The sequence below is a fragment of the Leptonotus elevatus genome, chromosome 15, assembly GCF_054856555.1.
Source record: "Leptonotus elevatus isolate MCC_2025b chromosome 15, RoL_Lele_1.0, whole genome shotgun sequence".
Lineage (NCBI taxonomy): Eukaryota > Metazoa > Chordata > Actinopteri > Syngnathiformes > Syngnathidae > Leptonotus > Leptonotus elevatus.
In genome coordinates this window covers 19,977,571-20,004,325 of record NC_141253.1, presented here as the reverse complement: position 1 = coordinate 20,004,325, position 26,755 = coordinate 19,977,571, and the positions used below count along the sequence as shown (strand labels likewise).

The 26,755-nt window shown below is 39.9% G+C and overlaps 1 protein-coding gene and 1 pseudogene across 11 annotated transcripts in view; both read right to left on the bottom strand.

The window, feature by feature from the left end:
- The window catches only part of crb2a (crumbs cell polarity complex component 2a), a 124,331-nt gene that overhangs the window by 81,632 nt on the left and 15,944 nt on the right, over positions 1 to 26,755 (bottom strand). The window contains exon 1 of one of the 11 annotated variants that reach the window (XM_086096415.1): positions 2,518 to 2,758. The exons of the other annotated variants lie outside the window; for them this stretch is intronic. Within the exon in view, the coding sequence (XP_085952541.1) occupies positions 2,518 to 2,539 (22 nt within the window). The 5' untranslated portion in view covers positions 2,540 to 2,758. Of the gene's footprint in view, positions 1 to 2,517; positions 2,759 to 26,755 lie in introns of those variants that run through there. 11 annotated transcript variants of the gene reach the window in all.
- Positions 21,257 to 23,123, bottom strand: LOC147162356 (zinc finger BED domain-containing protein 4-like; annotated as a pseudogene).

Genomic DNA, 26,755 nt, shown 5'->3' with positions numbered 1-26,755 from the left:
TAACAAATTTCTCTGGATCCACTCCTGCACCTCCTCATTCCACCACCAAGTCTCCTTATCTCCTTTCCTTCCAGATGACACACCAAGGACTGTCCTACCTGTCTCCCTGATCATATTTGCTGTCGTTGTCCAGTCATCTGGAAGCACCTCCTGACCATCCAGAGCCTGTGTCTCAACTCCTTCCTGAAAGTCATACAACACTCTTCCTTTTTCATCTTCCACCATTTTGTCCTCTGCTCTGTCTGCCGTCTTTGTCTTCCTCACCACCAGAGTCGTCCTACACACTAATATCCTATGCTGTCTGGCTACACTCTCACCTACCACTACTTTGCAGTCGCTAATCTCCTTCAGATTACACCATCTACACAAGATGTAGTCTACTTGTGTACTCCTACCTCCACTCTCACCCTATGTTCCTGCCTCTTCTGGAAGAAAGTATTCATGAGTCAACCACCATCTGTCCTTCTACATTCCTCTCCTAGATACCAAACTTGCCCATCACCTCCTCATCACCTCTGTTTCCTACACCAACATGTCCATACACCAACATGTCTAATGAAGTCTGCTGCACCAATGACAACTCTCTCAATTCTAGGGATGCTCTGCATCATTTCTTCTAGGTCCAACCAAAAGTAGTCCTTCTTCTCCAGCTCACATCCTACCTGTGGTGCATACCCATCAACAACATTGATCATTACACCTTCAATTCCTAGCTTCAGGTTCATTACACATGTTTATTTCAATATTTCAACATTTTCAATACATGAATAAGTGACAAGAGAAGAAAAATCAAAAGATAACAGGCAATAGAAAAGAAAACAATCAATTAATATTTGAAAAGGAGTGAGAAGAAGTAAAACTTTTTTACTCCCACCCCTTCTCCTTAAGTAAATAACATAACTTCCGTCCTTCTCTTACATAGACACAATATGTGAATTAATATATGTAAACATATACCCATAGCCTAATACATTCGTTTAACACCACATGTACAGTCCCACTTATAAATCTAAATATATCTAAATAAATCTACTACTTCAGTCTATTTACACAATATAAACGTTAAAAAAAGCAGTCAAACTAACCAAAACAAGGAGAGAGAAAAAACAGCAAACCAAAAAGTAGTAACCAAAAAAATAAATAATACAATTATCCCAACACACCTAGTAATTGACCACTCCTCCCTCATTATCATATTGTTTGAAAATCCTTTATTTTTTTAATATTTTTTTTTTTTACAGTATATTAAACTGGCTCATATTTGTACACCGTTTCAACTCTCCACTAAATCCCTTCAGTAGCCTCACCCCGCATACTGATAAACAAAAACTCTTTCTTGTACGAAACCTAGGTTTTTTAAAGTCACAATGTCTCCGTAGATCGTAACACTCCTTATGGTTCTTAACCAACTGTTGAATATTCTGTGATAATAAATGATATCTTGCTTTAAACATTATTTGTGCTGTTTGATACTGTACAATGTCAGGAAACTTGAATAATTGTGACTTTAGAAATAATGTGTTTGTGTGATCCTGATAACCAGCTTTGTGAATAATCCGTAATGCTCTTTTCTGTAGAATATTTATTGAATGTAGTGAGGTTTTGTAGTTATTGCCCCAAACTTCAGCACAGTACTGCAAATAAGGAGAGACGAGCGAACAGTATAGAGTGTGGAGTGATTTACTCTCTAATACCCTCTTTGCTTTATTAATTATTGCAATGTTTCTTTAAATTTTACTCTATATATGTTTGATATGTGGTTTCCAGCTAATTTTATCATCAAGAATTACCCCCAAATTTCATGAACTCTCTCAATTTCTACCCCCTCTATTTTAATCTTCACCTGTGTATTCATTCTACAATTTACAAATAACATTATTTTTGTCTTCCCTAAATGTAATGTAGTTTTTAATTAGTTCATTTCTTTCGTTATTATGTTATCCCCTGAATGAAAAATATTGGTGTCATCAACAAATAACACAGAATGCTGTATCTTGGAAACCATATAAATATCATTAATAAACAAAATAAAGAGTTTGGGGCCTAATACTGATCACTGGCTTGTGCCCCTTACGGCTACATGAATAGTGCTGCTATATAAAATTATCAAATGCAAACAGAAGAAGCACAGGGACATATTTTCACAATTTTTTTTCATCTAAATAAGAGGGATAACAAAAATTTAAATAAAAAAATAAAAAATGATGAGCTCTGACGTGCAATGTAATTTTGAGAACATTTATTGTGTAGATTTCAAAAGTCAAAATCAAAACTCAGGACTGCATTGTGAAAACAAATAACATTAAGTGGTGTTAAATGTTATCACTTTAGTATATCCATCCATTTTTTGACTCGCTTATCAATATTATTAAATGTTTAATCCTCCTCCCGGCTGAAGCTTTTATTAAAAATAAAATAACGACCATATATAGTAAGGTGCTTTTTTTAAACAACCATGTATAGTAAGGATTTTTTTTTTTTAAGTCGGGTTTATTTATTTATTTATTTTTAAACCACCATGTATAGTAAGGCTATCCATCCATCCATCATCTACCACTTATTCGGGGTCGGGTCGCGGGGGCAGCAGCTTTAGCAGGGAAGCCCAGACTTCCCTCTCCCCAGCCACTTCAACCAGCTCCTCCAACGGGATCCCAAGGCGTTCCCAGTCTTTCCAGCGTGTCCTAGGTGTCCTAGTCTCTCGCCGGTAGGACATGCCGGAACACCTCTCCAGGGAGGCGTCCTGGAGGCATCCGAACCAGATGCCCGAGCCACCTTAACTGGTTCCTCTCAACCCGGAGGAGTAGCGGCTCGACACCGAGTCCCTTCCAGATGACCGAGCTTCTCACCCTATCTCTAAGGGAGAGCCCGGACACCCTGCGGAGGAAACTCATTTAGGTATAGGTATTGTAAGGCGTTTTTTTCTTCATATATATATATAAGGCGTTTTTAAAAAAGATGACCATATATCGTAATGCGTCTTTTAAAATAAATAAATAAATGACACGACCATGTTTTTTAAAAATGATCATGTATAGTATGGCGGGTTTTTTTAAAGACCATGTATTTAAATGGCTTTAAAAAAAACACACACACAAAAACGACCATGTATAGTAAGGCGTTTTTTCCTTTAAACAACCATGTATGTAGTAATGGGTTAAAAAAAAAAAAACTACTTTCATGGTGGTCATGAAACCTAAAAATTTAACTATTTTTTTTCTCCAGGCCCAGTCTATAATCTTTCTAAAATGTTCATCGACGTAAAAGAGTTGCGTATTTTGTAATCCTAAATTGAATGAAATATAAATTTATAAGATTAATAAAATAAAAGCATATAAGGGAGAATTGTGTCAACAACCTTGAGTAAGCTTGAAGGTGTTATATGCCAGCCATTCTGTCATGAGAAGATTACAGCAGCAAGGGGATTGTCCCCAAAGGCGAGAGGGATTACAACATGAAGAGATTGCAGAGGTCAATGAGGCCATAAAACCTCCTTTGGCTGATGAAGAGCTGCTGTAAGGACAGAAAAACCAATGCAAATTGGATTGCAGGTTACTGTATTGAGACCCTGGGAACACGCTGGACTGAATTACAGGTATATGACTGACCCAGGTTGAACCTCATTTCATCATTTGCAAGCTCTTTGATCCTTGTTTATATATATATATATATATATATATATAAGGGGTGTGAATTGCGTAGTATGTGGTGATTCGATCCGTATCACGATTTATAGGTCACGATTCGATTCGATGCCGATTAATCCCGATACAAATCTATAAATTGATTATTGTGATTTTTTTCTTATTTTTTCACTCAAATTTAGAAAAGAATAATCTTAAAAAATAAACTTGTACATGTACACTGTAAGATTTGTATGAAAATGTATTTGTCTGAAACTTCAGGCTTATAACTGAGCTACTGTATTTAACAAACAGGTTGCAGTCTGTTTCATGTTTGAACAGCCCTGAAATAAAATATTAAGGCTTAATGTTCCATTAATAGAACATTCTTCCATGCTTTAAGTGTGAACCCTCAACCTAAGACGTTTTGTTGAATATTTCCATAAAAAAATTTGTTTAAAAATCGATTCAAGAATTGTGCACTGTAATCGCGATATGTTGCCCAATCGATTTTTTAACACCCCTAATATATATATATATATATATATATATATATATAATAAAGGGTAACACACAAAAAACGGTCATCACCTAAACTTGAATAACTTTTGAAATAATTAATCAATTATTTTTATTTTTCAGATTTACCAAGAAGAATTAATGTTCTAAGAGTCTACCAAATTTGACCTTCGAGATGCCATGCACTGAGCAAAGATATTTATAGTTGAGGCATATTTTCGGCAGAAGTCTATCCATGCCTCTCAATTGCAATTCAAAGAACGATTCGGATGTTGTGAATTTCCTGTCCACTCAATGATCTACAGATGGGTCAACAAGTTCAGAACCTGTGGAACTGTGCATAACCTCAATCGTAAAGACACTAACAGACAATCACACTCTGGACGAAATCATCAAGAACACCACAACGTTGCTGCTGTCAGAGACTCTGTTGTCCGCAGCCCAAGCAAGTCTGTGCGTCGGCGAAGTCAGGAGCTTGGAATCAACCGGGAGTCTGTGCGGAGAATTTTGATCGCAGATCGCCACATGTATCCTTACAGGATACAGATTAAACAAAAGCTGACACCTGACTACATGAGATACAGAGTGATCATGTGCCAGTGGTTTTGCGACAAGATTGACGCTATGCCAGACTTCCTTGACAATGTCTGGTTTTTGGACGAGGTACATTTTCTGTTGTCAGGTCACGTGAACTTTAAAAACAACATCTTCTGGGGTAGCACACCCCCTGAGCACTGTCTGCAAATGCCATTACACTATGTGAAGTGCACTGCCTGGGTTGCCATCTCCAAACATGGCATCATTGGACCATTCTGGTTCGAGGTCGACAACGAACGGTCTGTGACAATCAACACCGAGCGATATGTCCAGGTGCTTGGCAAGTTCTGGACAGCACTTGGTCGACGGGGAGGGGTCGTCAGGGTCCTCCAGTGGTTCCAGCAGGATGGTGCCACCCCCCACACCTTAAACAAATCATTGGCATGGCTACAGCAGCGTTTCCTTGACTGACTGATCAGCCGCAGGTGTGACCCGCAGTAGTCGCTGCATTCACCGGACTTGAACCCCCCGGATTATTATCTATGGGGATACCTTAAGGACAGGATGTATGGCAACAACCCCCAGACTATCCCTGACCTGAAGGCAGAAATCACAGCAGCAATAAGAGCGATCCCAAGGGAGGACTTTGCCCGCCGGATTCAAATGTGCCTGCAGCGCCGGGGAGCTCATTTGTGAGTTTTTGAAGTACAGACTTGAAACTTTGGAGATGTCTGCTACATAGGCTTGACCTAATGTAGCTGATGTTTTGTGTCAATCTAAATAACATTTTTGAAGTTCTTAGATTTTTGGTGATACCCTTTTTTTTTGTGTCACCCTGTATATAATAAACCTTTACATATGGATTTTTTTTGCCAGGTGTGATGAGAGTGTAAAGCTTTTTGGTAAATGATAAGACCCTCAAAAATCAGTGTCATATATTTAATTTTTTGGCAATTAGTTTCCCCCATTGCCATTGTTTTAAAAGTTTATATGTATGTATATATATATATATATATATATATATATATATATATATATATATAGGGGGGGGGGAGAAATGAGTGCATTCATTTTGAGTTAATTTAAAGTGTCTTTAACGCCACTCATTAATGACGGTTAATGACCTTACTTGGAAAGCCTGTACTGGGGGAATTCCAGTCACAATGCAGCAGACACGTTCACGTCAAAATTTAGCAGTAATAAATTTAACAATAATGCATATATTTGTGGAGACTGGGGTGAAGTTGTATTTTATAATTTAAAAAATGTGCTGTCACAAGTTACTTAATGTTAAAGATTAGATAGCTCTTAATTTGAAAAGAAAAATGCACTGAGCTGTCACCAATGTCGTACAAATGCAATTATGTCTAGTGGCAGAAAAATGACCTCAACACAAATTCATATCACACTAATTTTTATGAATTATTATGAAATTACTGTATCAATGACTAAAAGATGAGGCCCTATTTCTATTAGTTTAACATTTTTTTCTACTTTTATGTTTACAAGAGTATGAAAAATATTTTAACACAAATTAATATCACACTCATTTTAATACATTTTTATTAAATTACTGTATGAATGACTAAAAGATGCAGCCATATTTCTATTAGATTAAAAAAAATTATACTTTTATGTTAAGAGTATGAAAAAAAATTATTGTACATTTAGAAGATCATTTTTTTTGATTAATCATGAGTTAAATATTGAAGTCATGCAATTAATTACGATTAAAAAATGTTATCGCCTGACACCCCTAATATTTATATATATATATATATATATATATATATATATATATATATTTATATATATATATATATATATATATATATATATATATATATATATATATATATATATTTATATATATATATATATATATTTATATATATATATTTATATATATATATATATATATTCATCATAGTTAGTTTTACTCTTAGCACAATATACATTTTATTGTCCACAGAGGGCATCAAAAATAAATAAATAAATAAAAAGTACACATGTATGGATTGTTCTGATGTCACGAAACATTTTGAGTGGTAGAAAGTAAACAAATATTCATAAATGACTTAGTTATCACACTTACAAAGAGTATCCAAATTTTCAACAAAATACTTTATGTGTTGTAAAAAAAAATTGTCGACCCAACGGCTCGGTGGCGCTATATTTATAACTGACTATTGTCATAGATACCTTCAGGTTGTGACTATAAACATACAAGTGAAGTTTGGGCATGTACCGGGGAGTTATTACTTATTTTGTCTTTCATAGAAAAGGAAATATGAAACACAAAATATAATGCCTTGTCCCCATCATATAGTATTTAGAAAACTCAAGACCCAGGTTTTGACATGGCCCAGGTTTTGACATGGTCCACGCCAAGATTGAAGTCAATTGGATCAAACATGTAGGAGAAATGAGAGTATGCCCCCTGTAAATGTTCAAAAACTGGCAAATATCGGACATTCAAAAATTCGGAGCTCACTTTCTGTTCATTTAAGCATATGGGTCCAGTACCTTGCCACACCCAAGCAATTCATGAAAACTCACAAACTTCGTGTTATGACATCATGAAGGCCTAAACTCTTGTAAACAAATATGAGGTAGATCCAGTTAACGTGGTTGAAGAAAATTGTCAAAGAAAAAAAGGTAAAAATGTTTTTTGCCATTAGTACGATGAAATATAAGTTCGTAGATGTCTTCAGGACTGGACTCTCATCAAATGTGAGAAATTTTAGATAGGATCATCTGGGTCAAGTTAACACAGCTTTTATTGTCACGGTGAATCATCAGACAAATATTATCATATAAATGTTTTCAGGCCGTAGCTATCAAGACGCATGAGAAGTTTGGTATTTTTTGGAGCTTATACAGCAGAGTTATTAAGCATTTCCTCTTTTTTGATGAAGGAAATATTAACTCTTTGACCGCCATAAACGTTATATAACGTTTAGTAAAAACCTACGGAGGGGCGCCGAGGACGTTAAAAGACGTTCACTATGTTTTTTTTCTTTTTTTTTGGGAAACGGGTGGAGGAAAGCCTTGGGCAGCTGTGCTGAAAGTATCAAGCAGATCTAGTTAGTATAATGACTCGTTTTGGCCCCTAGATGGCAGCGATGACTCTCTTTGGACAAGATTGGGTGGGCCGCCCACCGTGGGCGTCAGTAGAAGACGTGAGGCGGAGCTAGAGTGTTGAGGGGACAATGGCTGATGATGCAACAATGGCTGATGAAGCAACAATGGCGACCGGTTGCAAGCAGCTCACGCTTGAGCATTTTTTTCAAAGACGGAAAGCATCGATCAATACTAAAAAGCGCATTGATGTCGACGATGATGATGACTCCGAGCTTGACGCCAAAGTTGGAAGCCTTGACGCGACCGTTATGATCGTAGTAAGCCTCACCGGCTCGTGCTGCTAACGCCGGAAAACGCGGAGCTGCTCAAGCGGACATTCGATGATGGATGCATATTCATCGGAGGAGCGGGTACAGTCTGATCACGGAGAAGACACTGGTTCTGGACTACGATGCCACCATGAATGGAGTGGATAAGATGGTTCAGAACATCTTTTTTTTTTTTTTTTTTTTTTAAGAGCTCAGTATTGTTCATTCGGAAATGTCATCATCATTGCTTTTTTTTTTTTTTTTTTTTTTTAATACATATATATATATATATATATATATATATACATACATATATATATATATATATATATATATATATATATATTATTTTTTTTTTGTGTGTGTGGGTGAGTATGTGTATGTGCGTGCGTGCGTGCGTGCGTGTATTTGTTAGCTCACCAGAAAACCTATTAGAAAAAAATCTCATACCGTTCACCTAAACCGAACACCAGGAGACCCGAGGGGACCGAAGAAAACCAAGGAAGGTGAAATCCAGCACCGACCAGACACCCCCCCCCAGAACTCCTCCCCAGCCCAAGAAACATCCAGACCCCAACAAATCCAAAAAACATAAAATCAGGGAGGCCTCAAGAGACCAAAGGAGAGACCGAGAAAAGGAAGGAAGGACAGACGAAGCCGCGTGAGATCCGCAGACACCAGCCTCCACCGATTCAATAACCTGAGGAGGAAACAGATTGTGTCTGAGTTTCGGTAGATGCTGGTGTGGTGGATCTGGCATGCATGAAAATCTCCACCAAAGAGGGGAGCCGTCGACCCCCGCCGGAACAGAGCAAGCGCAACACCTCAGGGCCCCCCAGGCCGCGGCAGCGCCAAAGGACGACCCCCGGGCCCCGCCAGGGCCACCGGCCGGAGAGCAAACCCAGGAGCAGGAGCGCCCCCCGCCCCAACACGGCCCGCGCCCCCGGCCCAACGCAGCAGGACGGGGCACTGCAGGCCCACCAGGCACCCCACCGGCCCCCAACCCCCGCCCCCCCACGACCCCCCGCCCCCCATCCACCCCCGCCACCCACCCCAACCCAGCCCCAGCCGCCCCCAATCCCCCAGACACCCCCCACCCCCAGCACCCCCCACCCCGCAACCCCCACCACCGCCCCCCCCCAACAAAGCCGCCCCCCCCCCGACCCCACCCCGACCAACCGGCAGCCCCCCAACCCCCAGCCCCCGGGGACCACCCGCACCCAGGCACCGGCGCCGAAGAGGGGCCGGACAGCGGAGCGGAGAGGGCAGCCGCGCCCACCCCACCCCCCGCCGTGTGGAAGGACGGAACACCGGGGGCAGAAGGGGGAGATGGGGGCACTGGAGGGCGGCCGACACCCACGAACCCCAGGCCCAGCGGGGGAAGGCCCCGGTCGTCACCCCAGCGTTCTTTGTGAAAATTAACCCCTGTTACTGAGTCCGCCAGCTCGCGGACTGGCGAACTCTACCCCTAAACCGTGAATGTGACCCCACCCAGTGTATATACAAGTGTGTGTGTGTGGTGCATTAAAATTAGGAGCAGGTGAACCGGAGCCGATGGAAATGATATTCCCACGCTCCGATCCACCCGCCACCCAAGCATGTTGCTGAGTGTATGTGGTGCATTAAAAAAAATAGATAGGGCGGGGGGGGGGGGTGGCGACACGGACAGGGGACCGCAGCACTGCTCTATACTGCGGCCCCCAACCGATGGCACCCCCACAAGCCCCCCCCCCCACCCACAAGTTGTGTGGTGTATTAAAATTGGAGGGGAGTTGTAGGGTGAAGACGGTGTTTCCACCCTACCCCACCCCCCAAAGTGTGTTATGTGCCCTATATGTCTATAAAAGTGTATTGTGCAAACCTAGTGTAGTGAGTTAAGAGGTGTGACCAGCGGGGCCCTCCCCAACCGGGCGGGGGCAGGAGGCGCACCGGCCCACCAAGCCCCCACCCACCCCACCAGGACCCCGGCGGGCATATGGGACCCGTCCGGCGGGGCGATAGGGCTCGCCCCCCGGATACTGGGTCCCGCCCGAGGTGTCAGGACGCCCACCGGAGCGGGGCGGGCACGACACCAAACCCCAGCCACCCCCGCCGGCCCCCATAGCACCGAGACCCGGGCCATGGATGGAGCCCCCGGGCCAGGGGAGGGGAAGGAAGGCGTACCGGGGAAGGGGAAGGGAGGAGGGAAGGGGACGACAAGAAGGGCAGGGGGCAGCGGCAGGGACGCAAGGAGAGGGGGAGAGGAGGAGGAAGGGCGACGAGGGAGAGGGGACAGGGAGGCGGAGGACGGGCGGGGAGAGGCGAGGAGGGAGAGGCAGCAAGGGGGAGGAAGGGGGAGGGGAGAGGGAACCACCGGGCACCCCGGCGGCCCACAGGCCCCGAACCGCGTCGCCGGGCCCAGAGCGACGGACCGCGCCGGAACGGCGCCGCCCCCGACACCAGGGAAAGCCCCGCAACGCAGCACCCCCCAAGAGACCCAGGGAACGGCCAAGACGCAGCCGCCACCCAGCAGCCAACAGAGGGGCAGACCCGCCCACTCCCCGCCAGGGGGGACAGCACCCACAGAATTAACCCACTGGCATGCCGTGAATCCGAATATCAACCCCTGGTGCCCATCGGAGGTGAATCCGCTCGATCCCGCTGGCAGCAGCCGGGTTCCTGACTATAGAAACACAACCATTAGTTACAAATTGCCTAATACAGAAACATCAATGCAAGTTATAACGCTGCTGTGGCTCTCGCTAACAGGCAGAATTAAAATCCAAGTTTAGGTTAAAAAATTCTATATACGTAGACCATGTTTCTTTAAATTTTGACATTTGGTTTTTATTTGAGGCAGATATTTTTTCCATTAAAATATGATTTATGAGGAGGTTAGACCATTGGTCGATATTCAAAGTTTGTTTATTTTTCCAGTTAACAAGAATTGTTTTTTTTGCGATAGTAAGGGCTACAAGTATAGATTGAAATTGTTTATGTGGTAAGTCAATTGTTGTTAAGTCACCTAGCAAACACAAGTTTGGAGAGAACGGTATCCTACAGTCCAAGACAGCGGAAAGTTTTTCTAAGACTTTAGTCCAGAAACACATAACCGGAGTACATAACCATAAAGCATGAAAATAAGTGTCTGTAGTGTTTTGTAAACACTGGAGACAAATGTCGGAGTCTGAGAGTCCCATTTTCTTCATCATATATTGAGTAATGTATGTTCTGTGAATAATTTTATATATTGGATAAGTTGTAAATTTGTGTGTTTTGTCATTTTAAAAACATTTTCACAAACTTGAATCCAAAAGACAGATTCCGGAGCTATAGACAAGTCTGTTTCCCATTTTGAGATGGGTAAAGACGTTTTATCAGTATATGAAAGTAACTTATATATTTTTGAGAGTTTTTTTGTTGTTGTCGGAGAAAGCTTGATAATATATTTAGCTAAAACAGGCGGTTGGAGCGTACCCTGGAGTGTTGGAATTTGTTTCTTTATCATACTTTTAACTTGCAAATAATGTAAAAAGTTTCCGTTTTTTATTTTATATTTTTGGAGCAAGGATGTATATGATATAAACATATTATCTGAGAAGAGATGGTGGAGATGTGTAATTCCTTTCTGCTCCCACACATTCAAATAAAACGATTGGTTGTTAATTTGAAAGTCGGGGTTATGCCATAGGGGAGAAAGCCCGCTGGGCTCCACTTGGGCTTTTGTAATTTCTAGTGCCTTCCACCAGGCAGTCAGGGTGGCGGAAATCATTGGATTTTTAAAGCAGTTATGGCGCTTAATCGATGTTGTAATAAAGAGTAAATCTAGGAGTCTGAGGTTATTACAATCCTTCTGTTCTAGTTCCAGCCAACAGTTAGTATCTCTATTGGGTTGTGCCCATAAAATAATATATTGTAGCTGGTTGGCTATATAATAGTGCATAAAATTTGGTGCCTCTAGACCTCCTTTGGATTTATTTTTCTGAAGAGTAGATAGACTAATCTTTGCTTCTTTTTTTTTCCAGTAAAATTTTGTAACGGCTGAGTCCAACAACTGGAACCAGTTAGCCGTAGGTTTAAATGGAATCATTGAGAAAAAATAGTTTATTTTGGGTAAAACTTTCATTTTAATAGTGGCTATTCGTCCTATTAGAGAAATAGGAAGATTATTCCAGCGCTCCAAGTCACTATAAATTCTATCCAGAAGTGGAGTGAAATTTAAATTAACTAAATCAGTTAATTTAGGTGAGATTTTTATGCCTAAGTATTTTAAATTACCTATAGGAAATGAGTAGTATGGGTCCTGGCTTGCAGGGTTCCATGAATTTTCTGTAATAGGTAGAAGTGTTGATTTTGTCCAGTTAATAGAATAGTCTGATAACTGTGAGAATTTAGTTATTAAGTTAAATACTTCCCCTAATGAAATAGCAGGCTTTTCTAAATAAAGTAAAATATCATCGGCATATAGATTAATTTTATGTTCTGTTACCCCAGAGTGAATTCCTTGAATCATTCTTTCCTGGCGTATGGCTAATGCAAGCGGTTCAATAAATATTGCAAATAATAAAGGCGACAGTGGGCATCCCTGTCTTGTGCCTCTCTGTAGAGTAAAACTCTTAGATATAATCCCATTAGTAGTAACAGTAGCTTTAGGAGAATCATATAATACTGACACCCAGTGAATAAATGACTTCCCAAAGCCAAATTTATTTAAAACAGCAAAGAGGAAGGACCAGTTAACTTTATCAAAAGCTTTTTCTGCATCCAATGATATAATAACTGCCTTTTTATCATGCCGCTGTGACATACTAATAAGGTTAAAGAGCCTTCTAATATTATTAGTAGAGTGACGCTCTTTAATAAAGCCTGTTTGGTCGCTATGAATGATTGTCGGGATTACTGTTTCTAATCTAGATGTAAAAGCCTTAGTGATAATTTTAATATCAGTGTTAATTAGTGAAATCGGACGGTAACTTGATGGAAGGGTGGGGTCTTTTTCTGGCTTTAATAAAAGTTTAATTGCTGCTGTATTCATGTGTGGGCGTATGTGACCATTAGTTTTAATTTCTGTTACTACTCTTAAGAATAGTGGAGCAAGCATTGACCAGAAGTGCTTTAAAAATATAGCCGGATAACCATCCGGGCCGGGTGCTTTGCCATTTGGCATACTATCTAGAGCACTGTACAACTCGTTTATAGTAAGTGGTGCATCTAACATATCTTTATATTCAGTAGTTACCTGAGGTATACTTAAGCTACTGAGGAATGCCTCAATATGCTCTGGGTTAGGTTTATTAGTTTCTGAGTATAAGTTGTGATAATAATTATAAAAAATTTGATTAATTTCTTCTGGTGATTGTGTACATTCACCAGTTGTACCTTTAATAGCCGTTATAAGCGATTTTTCCCGATTACGTTGAAGTTGGTTTGCAAGAAATTTACCTGATTTGTTATTATATTCAAAGTTGTTGTATCTCAATTGTTGTATTATAAACTCTGTCTTTTTAGTTAACATATCGTCTAACTGTATTTTTGTATTTTGTAAGTCAGTCCATATTTGGTTATTTGGGTTTATTGCGTACTCATCCGTCAGTTGTTTAATTTTATCTTCCAAGTCTTTTTCTAATTTTTGATCCTGTTTCTTTTTATAAGATGAATATGATATAATTTTACCTCTAATTACTGCTTTCCCGGCTTCCCAGAGAAGAGCTGGTTCAGAACATCTCTTACCACCCGGTATAGGAACCGAAGGACACGAGGAAGCCAGACGTAACACCACCGTAACGTAACCGTAGCATGATCCTGATAGTAGACTTGATGGCAACACACACTGCAGTATATACTTGCTATTCCCCGGAAAAAAACGGCCGGCAAGAAAGTGTAGCTTCTGCACGCGAAGAGGCAATCGCAGTGAAACCAATCTGTTGTGCAAATCCTGTTGCGTCTCCTTGCACGCAGGGGAGTGTTGCACAAAAAGAAAAACTGTCGTTGAAACATCTACATAATTGTAAATAGTACCACAGTTGCACACATTTGTAAATAGTTTGCCAAATTGTTGTCAAATTGTTACACTGTTGAATGTAAATAAACGTATTTTGCAATCAAAAAACACTTTTTCATTCTTGGTAGTAGTGTTTTATAGAAGTAAAGCACTATTTAGGTGAAATTCACTAGAGTGCATGAAATAATATCGTTTCACTAAAAGCTTGATTTCTCCGTATTTTTTCTGATGAAAGATGAAAAGTTCAATCTTTCATTTGGTAGTATGTTTCCATAGTCCAAACAGAAAATTTTCTGTGGACCTTGAAAGATCAGTCAAAATGCTTAAATCGGCTGGCACTCACAGCATCCCTTTTCTGAAAACGTCTGGCAGTTAAAGAGTTAAGGTAAAATTTGAGTCCCTGCCCCCGTGAAGGGAAAATAACCATGGTTTGATATGTCCTCATGTAACCTCTTATATAAGGATATGTTGTTGTCCTGAACTGTTGTACGAATCCAGTTGCCCAACAATTTGTAAATAAATGGCGGCATCAGCCTGGGAGTAAATACCTTGTTTATACTACAGCCTTCCCTGCTTCGCAAACATGTTTTCGAGCGTGTCTGGGAGAGGGCTTGGACAGCCCGGTTTCTCACGCTCACAACTTTTTACTAACAAATAAAAGACGGAGCGGCACACGGTCCGGACGGAGTCCGCTGTGGAACACGTATGATTGCCCAGCCGTTGTTGCAGCTCGCTTCACCCGGACCGTAGGCTCCCCGGTCTAGTGTCAAGGTAAGCGCTGATGATGATCATATTATGTTGCTTAACGTTGTAGTGTATTGATTGCTGTTTGCGGGGAATAAAAGGTACAATCATTCTAGCAAAGCACAGGTGTTGATGACTGTCTGCGGGGAATAAAACGTACGATTATTCTAGCACAGTATAAAAGTGTTTATTGCTGTTTGCGGGGAATAAAAGGCACAGTTATTCTAGCAAAGCATATCAGTTTCTGTGTATTCATTGTTGCCGCTGACCACTCACGATCCTGCATAAAAATATAAAGGTGAAGTAGTGTTTTCCACTTAACACCCCGTCATATAGTATTTCAAAAAGTCAAGATTTTTCGTAGCCCTCGGTCAAACATGCCAGGATTTCTGCATATTTTTCCACGCTAGGGGGCGCTATATGTTGTTATGTTATGGGAACTTCAGTTCTTGTAAATGTTTAGGTCCCCAAAAATGAGATTTTATACAAAGAAGAAGAAGAAGAAAAATAACTAGAACTAGAGCTGCGGGCAGCTATAAAGGGCTCTCGTAGCCTGGGCTACTTTGCGGTACTTGCACGTTGGGGTACGGGTACGTTGGGGTACTGGCACATTCGGAGCCAAATTTCTTAGAAAATGGCTTGGTCATACATATGAATTTTTTTATTTATTTTTTGCCAGGTGTGATGAGTGTGCAAAGCTCAAATAGTTTTGGTCAATGTTAAGAACCTCAAAAATCAGCGTACTATTTTATTTTTGGGCAATACATGCTGTAACCCCAGCAATTTTAAAAAGTACATATTCAAACATCATTGTTAGTTTTAATCATAGCACAATATTGTTTTTATTGTCCACAGAGGGCATCAAAAATAAACAAATAAATAAAAAGTACATATATATGGATAGGCCAGATCCCGCTGAACATTTTGAGCGGTGAAAAGTAAAAAAAATATTCATAAATTACTTAGTTATCACACTTACAAAGAGTAGCCAAATTTGTGACAATTATTTTTTTTTGTCTACCCAAGGGCTAGGTGGTGCTATTTATAACTGACTTTTGTCATAGAGATACTTTCAGGTCGTGACTATAAACATACAAGTGAAGTTTGGGATTTTTTGGAGCATGTACCGGGGAGTTATTACTTATTTTGTCATTCATAGCGAAGGAAATATGAAACACAAAATATGATGCCCCGTTATATAGTATTTAGAAAACTCGAGAATTTTTTCTCCTGTTGAAGGCCCAGGTTTTGACATGGACAGGCCAAGATTGAAGTCAATTGGATCAAACATGTAGGAGAAATGAGAGTATGCCCCCTGTAAATGTTCAAAAACTGGCAAAAATCGGACATTAAAATTTTTTTGGGGAGCATGTACCAAGGAGTTATTACGCATTTTGTCTTCCATGGCGAAGAAAATATGAAACACAAAATATGATGCCCTGCCCCCATCAAATAATATTTGTAAAAATAAAGATTTTTCCCCACTGTTGATGGGCCAGGTCTAGACATTGTCTAGGCCAAGTTTGAAGTCAATCGGATCAAACGTGTAGGAGAAATGGTCAAAAGAATGCCCCTTGTAAATGTTCAAAAATCTGCAAAAAATGTGACATTCAAAAATTCATAGCTCACTTCCTGTTCATTTTAGGATATGGCTTCCACTGACTTCACGTGCCTGCCAATTTTAGGGGGCACTATATGTCATGTTGTTATGGCAACTTCATATTATCAAATTTTTTCGCCGAGCCCGAGGAGTGTGCAAAGTTTGGTGAGTTTACGTAAATGTCTAGGTCCCCAAAAATGAGATTGTTTACAAAGAAGAAGAAGAATACCAACAAAAAACAATAGGGACCTCACAGCGATAGCTGCTTGGGCCCTAAGTAGAGGTGCGGGCAGCTATAAAGGGCCTTTGCAGCCCGGGCCATTATTACTTATTTTGTCATTCATAGCGAAGGAAATATGAAACACAAAATATGATGCCCCGTTATATAGTATTTAGAAAACTCGAGAATTTTTTCTCCTGTTGATGGCCCAGGTTTTGACATGGTCGAGGCCAAGATTGAAGTCAATTGGATCAAACGTGTAGGAGAAATGAGCAAGAGTATGCCCCCTGTAAATGTTCAAAAGTTGGCAAAAATCGGACATTCAAAAACTCGTAGCTCACTTCCTGTTCATTTAACCTTATGGGTCCAAGAGACTTTTTTGTAGGACTTGGGCTCCTCAAATACCAAAAATTCTTCATGGATCTTGCTTTAACGTCCAACCGGGGCTGCTTCATTAAAAAATTCTAGGGGGCGCTAGTGAGTCATTTTTGCAAAAATACATGATAAAATATTGCTAATTTTGCCAGGCCAGATATGTGTGCCAAGTTTCATGAGTTTCTGTGCATGTTTAGGCCCTCAAACTTGGCGTTGTTTTCTTGGCAAACAGTACCTTACCACGCCCGCAGTGATTCGTGAAAACTCACAATTTTTGTGTTATGACATCATGAAGGCCTAAACACCCTTGTGAGCAAATGAGGTAGATACAGTTAACCTGGTCGGAGAATAAAAAATAAAAATAAAACATTTGCCAGTAGGTGGCGCTATCAGTACGAATAAATATTAGTTCATAGATGTATTCAGACCTGGACTCTCATCAAATGTGTAAACTTTTAAGAAGATAGTATCATCTGGGTTAGTTAAATTGTCACGGTGAATCATCAGACTTTGCGGCATCGTAACGGCCACGCCCTTTGGAGAAAAGTTACAATATTTGGTGTGGGTCATGATCAGCATCTTAAGGCTTTTCTGACAAAATATCAACTGGATCCCTCAAACGGGCTCGGCACAATAGATAAAAATGTAAAGTATGACATTTCTTGTCACCACTAGGTAGCGCTACATGTATAACCAGATATTATCTTATAGATGTTTTCAGGCCGTAGCTAAGCATTTCCTCTTTTTTGATGAAGGAAATATTAAAGGCAAAATTTGAGGCCCCGCCCCATCATATAGTATTTCAAAAAGTCAAGATTTTTCCCCCCGGTTTTCCCAGGTCTTGAGATGATACATGCCAAGTTAGAAAGAAATCGGAGGAAAACTGTTGGCAAATGGGCAAAAAGAATGACCACAGTGAATGTGCAAAAATGGACCAAAATTGGACATTCAAAAATTCATAGCTCACTTCCTGTACATTTTAAGATATGGCTTCCACTGACTTTTTTGTGTGTCCCGGGGCGCTTCATGTGCCTGCGAAATTATGTAGCCCTCGGTCAAATGTGCCAGGATTGGTGCATATTTTTCCACGCTAGGGGGCGCTATATGTTGTTATGCTGTTATGGCAACTTCATAATATAAATTTTTTCGAGGAGTTTGCAAAATTTGGTGAGTTTTAGTAAATGTTTAAGTCCCCAAAAATGAGATCGTTTACAAAGAAGAAGAAGAAGAAGAAGAAGAAGAAGAACCGCTGCTCGGGCCCTAATAATAATATTATTATTATTATTATTATTGCTGTTATTATTATTGCTGTTATTATTATTATTATTGCTGTTATTATTATTATTGCTGTTATTATTATTATTACTGTTATTATTGTTATTATTATTAATAATAATTTAAATAATACAAAAATAATATTAATAGTAATTAGCGTGAATACTGAATATACACTTTTACTTTTAACTTCAAGGCATAATTGATTTTTCTAAAACTGCAAATCAAACTGAACCGAAAACCGTGAGCACAAAACCGAAAACCGAACCAAAACATGGATTTATATATATATATATATTTATATAGGCCTACAGTAAGGGTGTCAAATTTATCACATTAATATCTTATTAACTCAAAGTGCCTTTAACGGCGGATTTTTGACCATTTCTGTTTGTAATCAATCTGTTTCTCTTTGTAAACAAACAATTCAAAACTGACCCCTCCCATGGTTCAACCCATGCAAGGTCAACGTTCACGCCCTCAGCCAAGCAAGCTGCGAGAGTGAGTGACGAGGTATTTTGCAAATAGTCACATTACTGATCCGAGTCTGTGCACCGGCGATCACCGACAGGGATAATATTTCACAACAAGTTTTCAAGAACAAAACAGCAGGCTCAACTACAACACAACAGCCAATAGCGCGCGTAGCTTCTCCAAAAAACAGTCTGTGATGCCTTCATGGCCCGTCCAGAGCATTGGAAACTACCCAACCCACAACCCACCCCCAAAGGTTGCTACAGCCTCTTGGCTTAGCTTCACTTATTGCCAGGTATAAATATAAGAATATAAAAAAAGTTTGACCCTTGTTCTATATTGCCGAGTTATCCTTGTCAATGTGACTTAACCTAGAATGTCGCTAAATCAGCAAGCTAACATTTTCTTTTCTGTTTGGCACTTACCTCGAATAGCAAGCAGGCCAACTCTGCGTCGCTCATTAGTCCAAGCCGCTCCTTCAGCGCTTGGAAGCGGGTAAATGCCAAGCCAAGATTTACTCTCGTTTTCGACGGTGCATTATCCGCTGCACGTTTTGTTGTGGTATACTTCATTTTTTTCACTCTAGTCACTCAACTCAAACATCCCGTCTGCCTACAGTGACACGCCCCCCGCAACCCCCCACTCTGCGATTGGCTAGAGAGTAAACAACTGTCTGTACACTCTGAACGTCCCGTTGATTGCAAAACAAACACAAAATTGCAAAATACAGGCTGGGAGGGGGGAGCTTGAGGACAAAATCACCGCGCCACATTAACAGAAGCCCAGAGGCGTCGATTGAGAAGTTCATGTTTAAACATCCTGTATTTAAGAAGTGTTTATTTCTGAGTCAAAACGTTGGACAGTGCCTTTAACGCTCGACTAACGACCGCCCCTTATTTGGAAAGCCTCAACTGAAGGGAATTCCAGTCATGACGCACCAGAAACGTCCACGTCAAAATTACCCAAAAGAAATGCGCTGTACTACACTGAAGCTAAAACACACACCTTGTGTCCAAATTCACAATGCTGAGTCTCTCTAATTGAGGACTTCTATAGGGATTATCCTGACCAGCCTGGGCCGTCGGGAGTCGGCCCAAGAGGGAGGGGCACTGTCACACCGCGGTGAGGTTGTCTTGTCAATCCTGATTCCTGATTGTGTCCACCTGTTTTCCATTACCCTCATGTGTTAAATGGTCTGCGTCTCCCCCGTATTGTGCCTAAGTGTTTTCGTCAGAGCCAGTCACAGTTCTCAGCCTTGGTGTCCTGTCTTTTGTGTGAACTTTGGTTTGTAACTTTGTATGCCCACAGTATAGTTTTAGTTAAGGAGTGATTTTGTTATGTTTGTAGTTTAGACATCCTCCCTTTTGGAGCGCCTTTAGTTTAACATTTAATAGCCTTTGTTTTTTCCCTCTAAACGAGGAGTTTTTTGTTTAATAAACATCTGCCTCAAACGCCTATTTCTGAGTCCTAAATCTGCCACGTCGTGTCAAAAGTATTCAACGTTGTGCAAAAGAGTCACTGTAAAAAAAATTACAATTTTAAATAACAATGCATATATTTGTGGGGACTGGGGTCAAGTGGTATTTTACAGTTTTAAAAATTTCACAGCAGAATTTCACAAATTACTTCATGTTATAACTTAGTCAGCTCTTAATGAAAAGAAAAAATGACCTGTCACCATTGTCTTACAAAAGCAAATATGCCATGTAGTGACAGAAAAATGACCAACACAAATCAGTCACACTTGTTTTTGTTTTTTTTACAGTACATATTTTATATAAAAAAAAAATAATTAATTGCTATGAAATTACTGATTCAATGACTAAAAAATGCAACCATATTTCTACTAGGTTAACATTTCTTCCTACTTTTATGTTAACAGTATGAAAAATTAGAAAAATATATTGTACGTTTTATTATAAATGAAGATATAAAGTGAGATATAAAATGTTCAATTAATTTGCGATTAATTGTGAGTTAATTATTGAAGTCATGCAATTAATTACGATTAAGATTTTAATCGACTGACACCTCTAATATACATATTAGTGCTGCAGCTATCGAATATTTTTGTAATTGAGTACTGTCGATTTTTTTTCGAGGACTCGAGTACTCAAATAAATTATACTTTACACTGTGTTTTTAAGCAACTATATCAATAGTGTGTTACACAATATGAAAGGCCTCTTATGAGCAAGCAACGGTTAGTTATTCCACAAAATTTTATTAATGATTATTTTGAGACTTCAATCAAAACATTAGAAGGCTTTACAACTGTAAACATCTGCCACACAGCCACAAGTACAAATAAAAATAAGAATATGTAAACAAGATTCATTATAATAAAAACGCAACACAAATGTAGGATCTGCCCATCTCAATGAAAAAAATGATATTAAAATACCTTATAAAAATAAAATATATTCAAGTTTGCCTGCTCAGTTTTCAATACTGAGAAAGTGTAATAGAGACCTTGTTTTCATTGCGTAATAGTGTGCAACAGGTGCATTGTACAAGCTTTTAAAAACGCAAATGCTGGTTACAGTGCAAAAAACTCAGCATGTTCACATGGTCAGAAGAAAGACTTGCTCTACGCTTTGACGCTATGTACCCAGCAGCAGAGAACAACCGCTCGGAGGGTGTTGAGGTGGCTGGCATACACAAAAAAGACTTTGCAAGCTTAGCCAGGGTCGGGTATCTTGCTTCATTTGCTTTCCACCATACCAATGGACTGTCTTTTTTGGAAAATGGCTGTTCACAAAAGTATTGCAAAACCTTCCTCTGCACATCCTGATTTTGCTTCTCATCATCATCTGCATCTTCATCACTTGTAACGGAGTCAGATGATGATGATCCTAGAACACTGAATAAGGATTCCAGAACTTTAGTATCAGGGCGAGCGTGGTCATCTTCTCTGTTGACGGCGGATTCATTTTCCTGCTCACTGAGCCTGTCTCTCCTCCTTTTTGGCAGTTTGGGCAATTGTCTGAATTGTGTTTTTTAAAGGATTCTTCAGAAGACAAGAATTTAAGTTTTCTGAACCTGGGATCCAAGGCGGCAGAGAGGAGGGCAGTATTGGGGTCCTCAGGTTTAAATATAAACAAGTCTTCCCACCTGTCAGTAAACTGTTGATCTGCAAGTCCCTGGAATGCTTTGACTGCTGCGGTGTCACATTCTGCACTCTGAGTGGATTTCTGGAGGTTTTGTACCAACCGAGGAAGCGCAGACAGGGTGACATATTGTTCCCCACTGAGGAACACTGTAGCCGCCTCAAAAGGTTGAAAAATCTCAGTCAGCTCCTCAGTCAAAATCCACTGCTCTGGCTTCAGATCTAAATAATGGTGCTTTCCTCGTGGGTTGACTGCAGGATCAGAAAGAGCTGCAGTGACTGGCCATCTCTGTTCAATGAGCCTGGAGAGCATGTGGAGTGTTCTATTCCACCTAGTATTGACATCCTGTATTAACATGTGCTGTACACCCATTGGCTGCTGCTTTTCTTTAAGTTTGGTGAAGGCCAGTTCACTCTTTTTGAAGTGTTCCACCAAGCATCTTGCAGTGGCTACACAACCTAAGATGGTTTTGTTGCTTTTCAGTGAATTTTGCACAACTAAATTCAGAGTGAAGCCCAGCCATGTCTCTCTTTAAGAATTTTAGCAGCTGCCACTACGTTGGCCCCATTATCATGGACAACTGCTTTTACCTTTTCAACAGGAATGTTGAAATTGGTAACGGCCTCCTCCAGCCGTTCAGCAATGTTTGTGGCTGCATGCCTGTCCTCTTGGGGCATTTTGGTCAGGGTGAAGGATTCTCAATCATCACCAAAAAATGGCATGTAACCCCTAGATATGCTTCTGTGGCTACACTCGTCCAAATGTCTGTTGTTAGTTACTATGTGTCTCTTTCAGCACACACTTCAATTTGTCTTGTACTTCTTTGTACTTTTGCTCCATCATTTTTATGAAATGTGTTCTTGAGGGAGTAGTGTATTTGGTATTAAAGTATTGAATCATGGCCTTAAATCCTGCACCCTCCACTATGGAGAGTGGGCGCATGGCTGTGATGAGCATTTTTAAAATGCTGTTGGTAAAGTCAGCAGCTTCCTCCACGGTGCATGCACCTGTCCGGACGAAGCTGTCCATGCGCAGCTGAGATGTACTGTGGAGGAGAAAAAAAACTTTGGGAATCATTTGTAAAAACAAACTATGTTGTCCGACTTTCGTTGCGTAAAATGGTCCCATATTTTAGACATTTTCTGTCTTTTCCGTACTCCACTAGTGTCTTCGTCTTCTGCCATTGTCATGTATACAGGGTTGGGAAGGTTACTTTTAAAATGTAATCCATTACAGTTACAAGTTACCTACTAAAAATGTAGTTAGTAATATAATCCAAGTACCAAAATATTAAAGTAATGTAACTGGATTATTTTTGGATTACTCCAATATTGAGTATGTTCATGAAGACAAAATAAAAATAAATATCACCACAATATATACTCTATACAATGTGCCCCTGCTATTTGCGGGTGATAGGGACCCGGGCAGCCTTCAAATACCAAAAATCCTTGTGTAATTAAAAAGCATGTAGGCGATTGAATGATTGATTGATTGACTGATTGATTGAAGGCCGTATGCTGTATACGAACTGTCACTGAAAGCAACCACACCTCACAGATAGATAGATAGATAGATAGATAGATAGATAGATAGATAGATAGATAGATAGATAGATAGTCATTGATTGATTGACTGATTGATTGAAGGCCATATGCTGTTTTCGAACTGTCACTGAAAGCAACCACACCTCACAGATAGATAGATAGATAGATAGTCATTGATTGATTGATTGATTGACTGATTGATTGAAGGCCATATGCTGTTTTCGAACTGTCACTGAAAGCAACCACACCTCACAGATAGATAGACAGATAGATAGATAGATAGATAGATAGATAGATAGATAGATAGATAGTGTTAGATTAATTAACATTGTTTTACTGTTTCAATTTATATTTTTCAAAGTGTTTTTGATTTTAGTTAGATATGTTACAACTGTTCCCCATATGTTAGTTAATCTACAGTCTTTGTTCTCTTCCCTGAGGAAGTAAGGTTTCTGATTTAATGTAAATGAGAGGTGTCTGACCAAAAGGCCGTCTGCCGTGACTCCCTGGTGCCAGGAGGCGCTGGGGGCCAATTGTTTACCCACATCTTGAGTGGATCAAGACAGGAACTGTAGTAAAGATAAGAATGGGGGCTCTGTCTGGAGGGGCAAAAGGTACTTCTTTGTCAATGAAGGGGGAGTGAACTGTTTTTGTATAAATGAGTGAGTGTATTTTGAGAATGTTGCACTTTTGGGACCAGGGCTATTTGAGCCAGGTTCTAGAGATGTCTTTCAGACTCTGAAATAAAGCTAGCAAAACTTCTCCACGAGACTTCAACTTTGAATTTTATTTGAACACGCAGAAATCAAAGAAATGATTTCCAACAATAGATAGATAGATAGATAGATAGATAGATAGATAGATAGATAGATAGATAGATAGATAGATAGATAGTCATCCATTGAGGATATCAACTGCAAAATGAACTTTTATCCCAGTCACAAGTTTAGCCGTGTATATGTTGTGCATGATGTTTAAATAGTGAATTGGTAGGAGGAAGATTTGTTTGGAAGGTGTAACTCACATGATGGTTGTAGGCTAGCGGGCTAGCTAGCAAGAAGCAACAGTGCGTAGCATGCCGCTAGACTCTCAGCTCAAACTTTCACTCTGAGTAAATTCCAGTGAATACCGGTCACTATTTCCTACTCCCGTCTGTGAAGCTTTTTCAAACTGTCCGTGTGGAGGACACAACTAGTCAGTTCGTTCCCACCTCCCCGACATGTAGCAACGGTCCCACTCGCGCGGGCGTGCACTCTCTCTCTCTCTCTCACCCTCTTTTGCATTCTCATCGTCTAAATTGTAATCCCTCGAAGTAATCCCCATTTTTAATGAATGTACCTGTAATCTGATGACATGTTTTTTTCCTGTAACTGTAATGGAATACAGTTAAAAAAAATTGAAATCTGATTATGTAACATGTATTCCGTTACTCCCCAAGCCTGCATATATATATATGTATATATATATATATATGAGAGGAAGAGAAATCTCAGGGGACGTCAGGAAGTGGGTAGTGACAGCACATCTGTCTGATAAAAGCTATAAAGTCAACTAGAAAAAATTGAGGTTCATCATTCCACTGTAAAGCAGATCATCTGCAACTCGAGAACACTGAAAATGACTACAATCCATACTTTTGCACCCATGAGTTTTTCTTAAATCAACAACTTTTGCTCAATAATGAATGCTTATATTATCATTCTTTTTGTTCAAGTCCAGCATTGTAGATTGGGGTACGACTAAACATTTTATTAGGTTATTTTAATATTTTATACAAAAAATCTTTGAGCAGCACTGTATATATATATATATATATATACATATATATATAATCATATATTCAATCATAATCACATGACTTCAATAATTAATTCACGATTAATCACAAATGAATCACACATTTCTCTCTCTCTCTATATATATATATATAAATATACATATATATATATATATAAATATACATATATATATATATATATACATATATATATGTTAGGGCTGGAACGTTTTTTGAAAACCGTTAAGTCTGATCGGTTAAAGTGTTTCGGTTTGGTTCGTCCCCATTCCGTTCGGTCCTTTCACGCAGCTCTTTTTTTTCTCCCTTTATGAGCGCTAATCCATTATGGCGCATCATGTACGTCATATCCTTCCAGCGAGTCTGCAGCCAATCATATTGCAGCAGGGCGGGTAGAGCGAATTCTCAGGTTTCATGACGCTAGTGTATTCTACGGTGCTAACAACACTTGGCTTCCTGAGCCATTGCTCATCGCTGCCAAGTCTTTATTAATCCAACACAAGATTTGTAGTACATGAAACGGATGTCGACAATCGATATGTTCATGACTGAGGTGTTTTGTTTCGAATGGGAGTTATGTTTAACCTGAGGTCTGAGGATAATTGATGATAGCATAGCATACAGAGTCATGTGACTTGGACTCGAGTCAGACTCGAGTCATGAATTTGACGACTTTAGACTCGACTTGACAAAATGTTAAAAGATTTGCAACTCGGCTTGGACTTTAACAACAATGACTTGAGCCCTTTGACTTGAAAAGACTTGCTTCTTCCACCAAAACAAAAAGATGTATGTTAACGATTAAGTTCCGTCTCAGTGTGTGTGCGTCACTGCGTGTGTGTGTACGTGCGAACTGGGATGACACAGCGCCATCATTCAAACATATCAAGGAAGCCACAAACACCCGCCACATACGCTAAGGCAAACTTAATAAAGCTGACCAAATAATATATTGACACCAACAGCCTTGGCGGAATTGACTTTGAAGTCTGCCTGCATGGTGGCGTGAACGCCAGCTTGACTACTTCCCTTTGACATTTTGGCTCATCGCATCTTCCATGTCCCTGATCACATTCTCTCGTCCTGACAAGGAGAATGCAGAAAATTCCCCAGTTCTACTGCGAGACATAATGCATGCAACATGTCCTAGGTCTGCCATTCGCTGTAGGGTAATTTCAAAACATCTCGCCAGGGAGGCATCAGCTCACACAGAAAATACTGCATCACTATGATGCCACGCTGTAGATCATTTTATTTATTTATTTTTTTAAACATTTTCAGTCCAGAGACAATGAAGGATGTACATTTATCTCCACGGAATTCCGATGATTTAAAAAACAACAACAAACGGAGAATGCCAAGGCTTAATATTTGGGGTTAGTGCATTGCTCCTGGGCAACTTGACAGTAGTCAGGAAGTGGACTAGTAGCGTAAGCAACCATGAACCTCCGGTTCCAAAGCCCAAGTTCATACTTATTAGTTACTGCCACCACTTACTTAATAAGCATTGAGCAATATCGTTAATACATACAAGCTAAAAAAAACAAATCCAAGGCGTACAGATAGG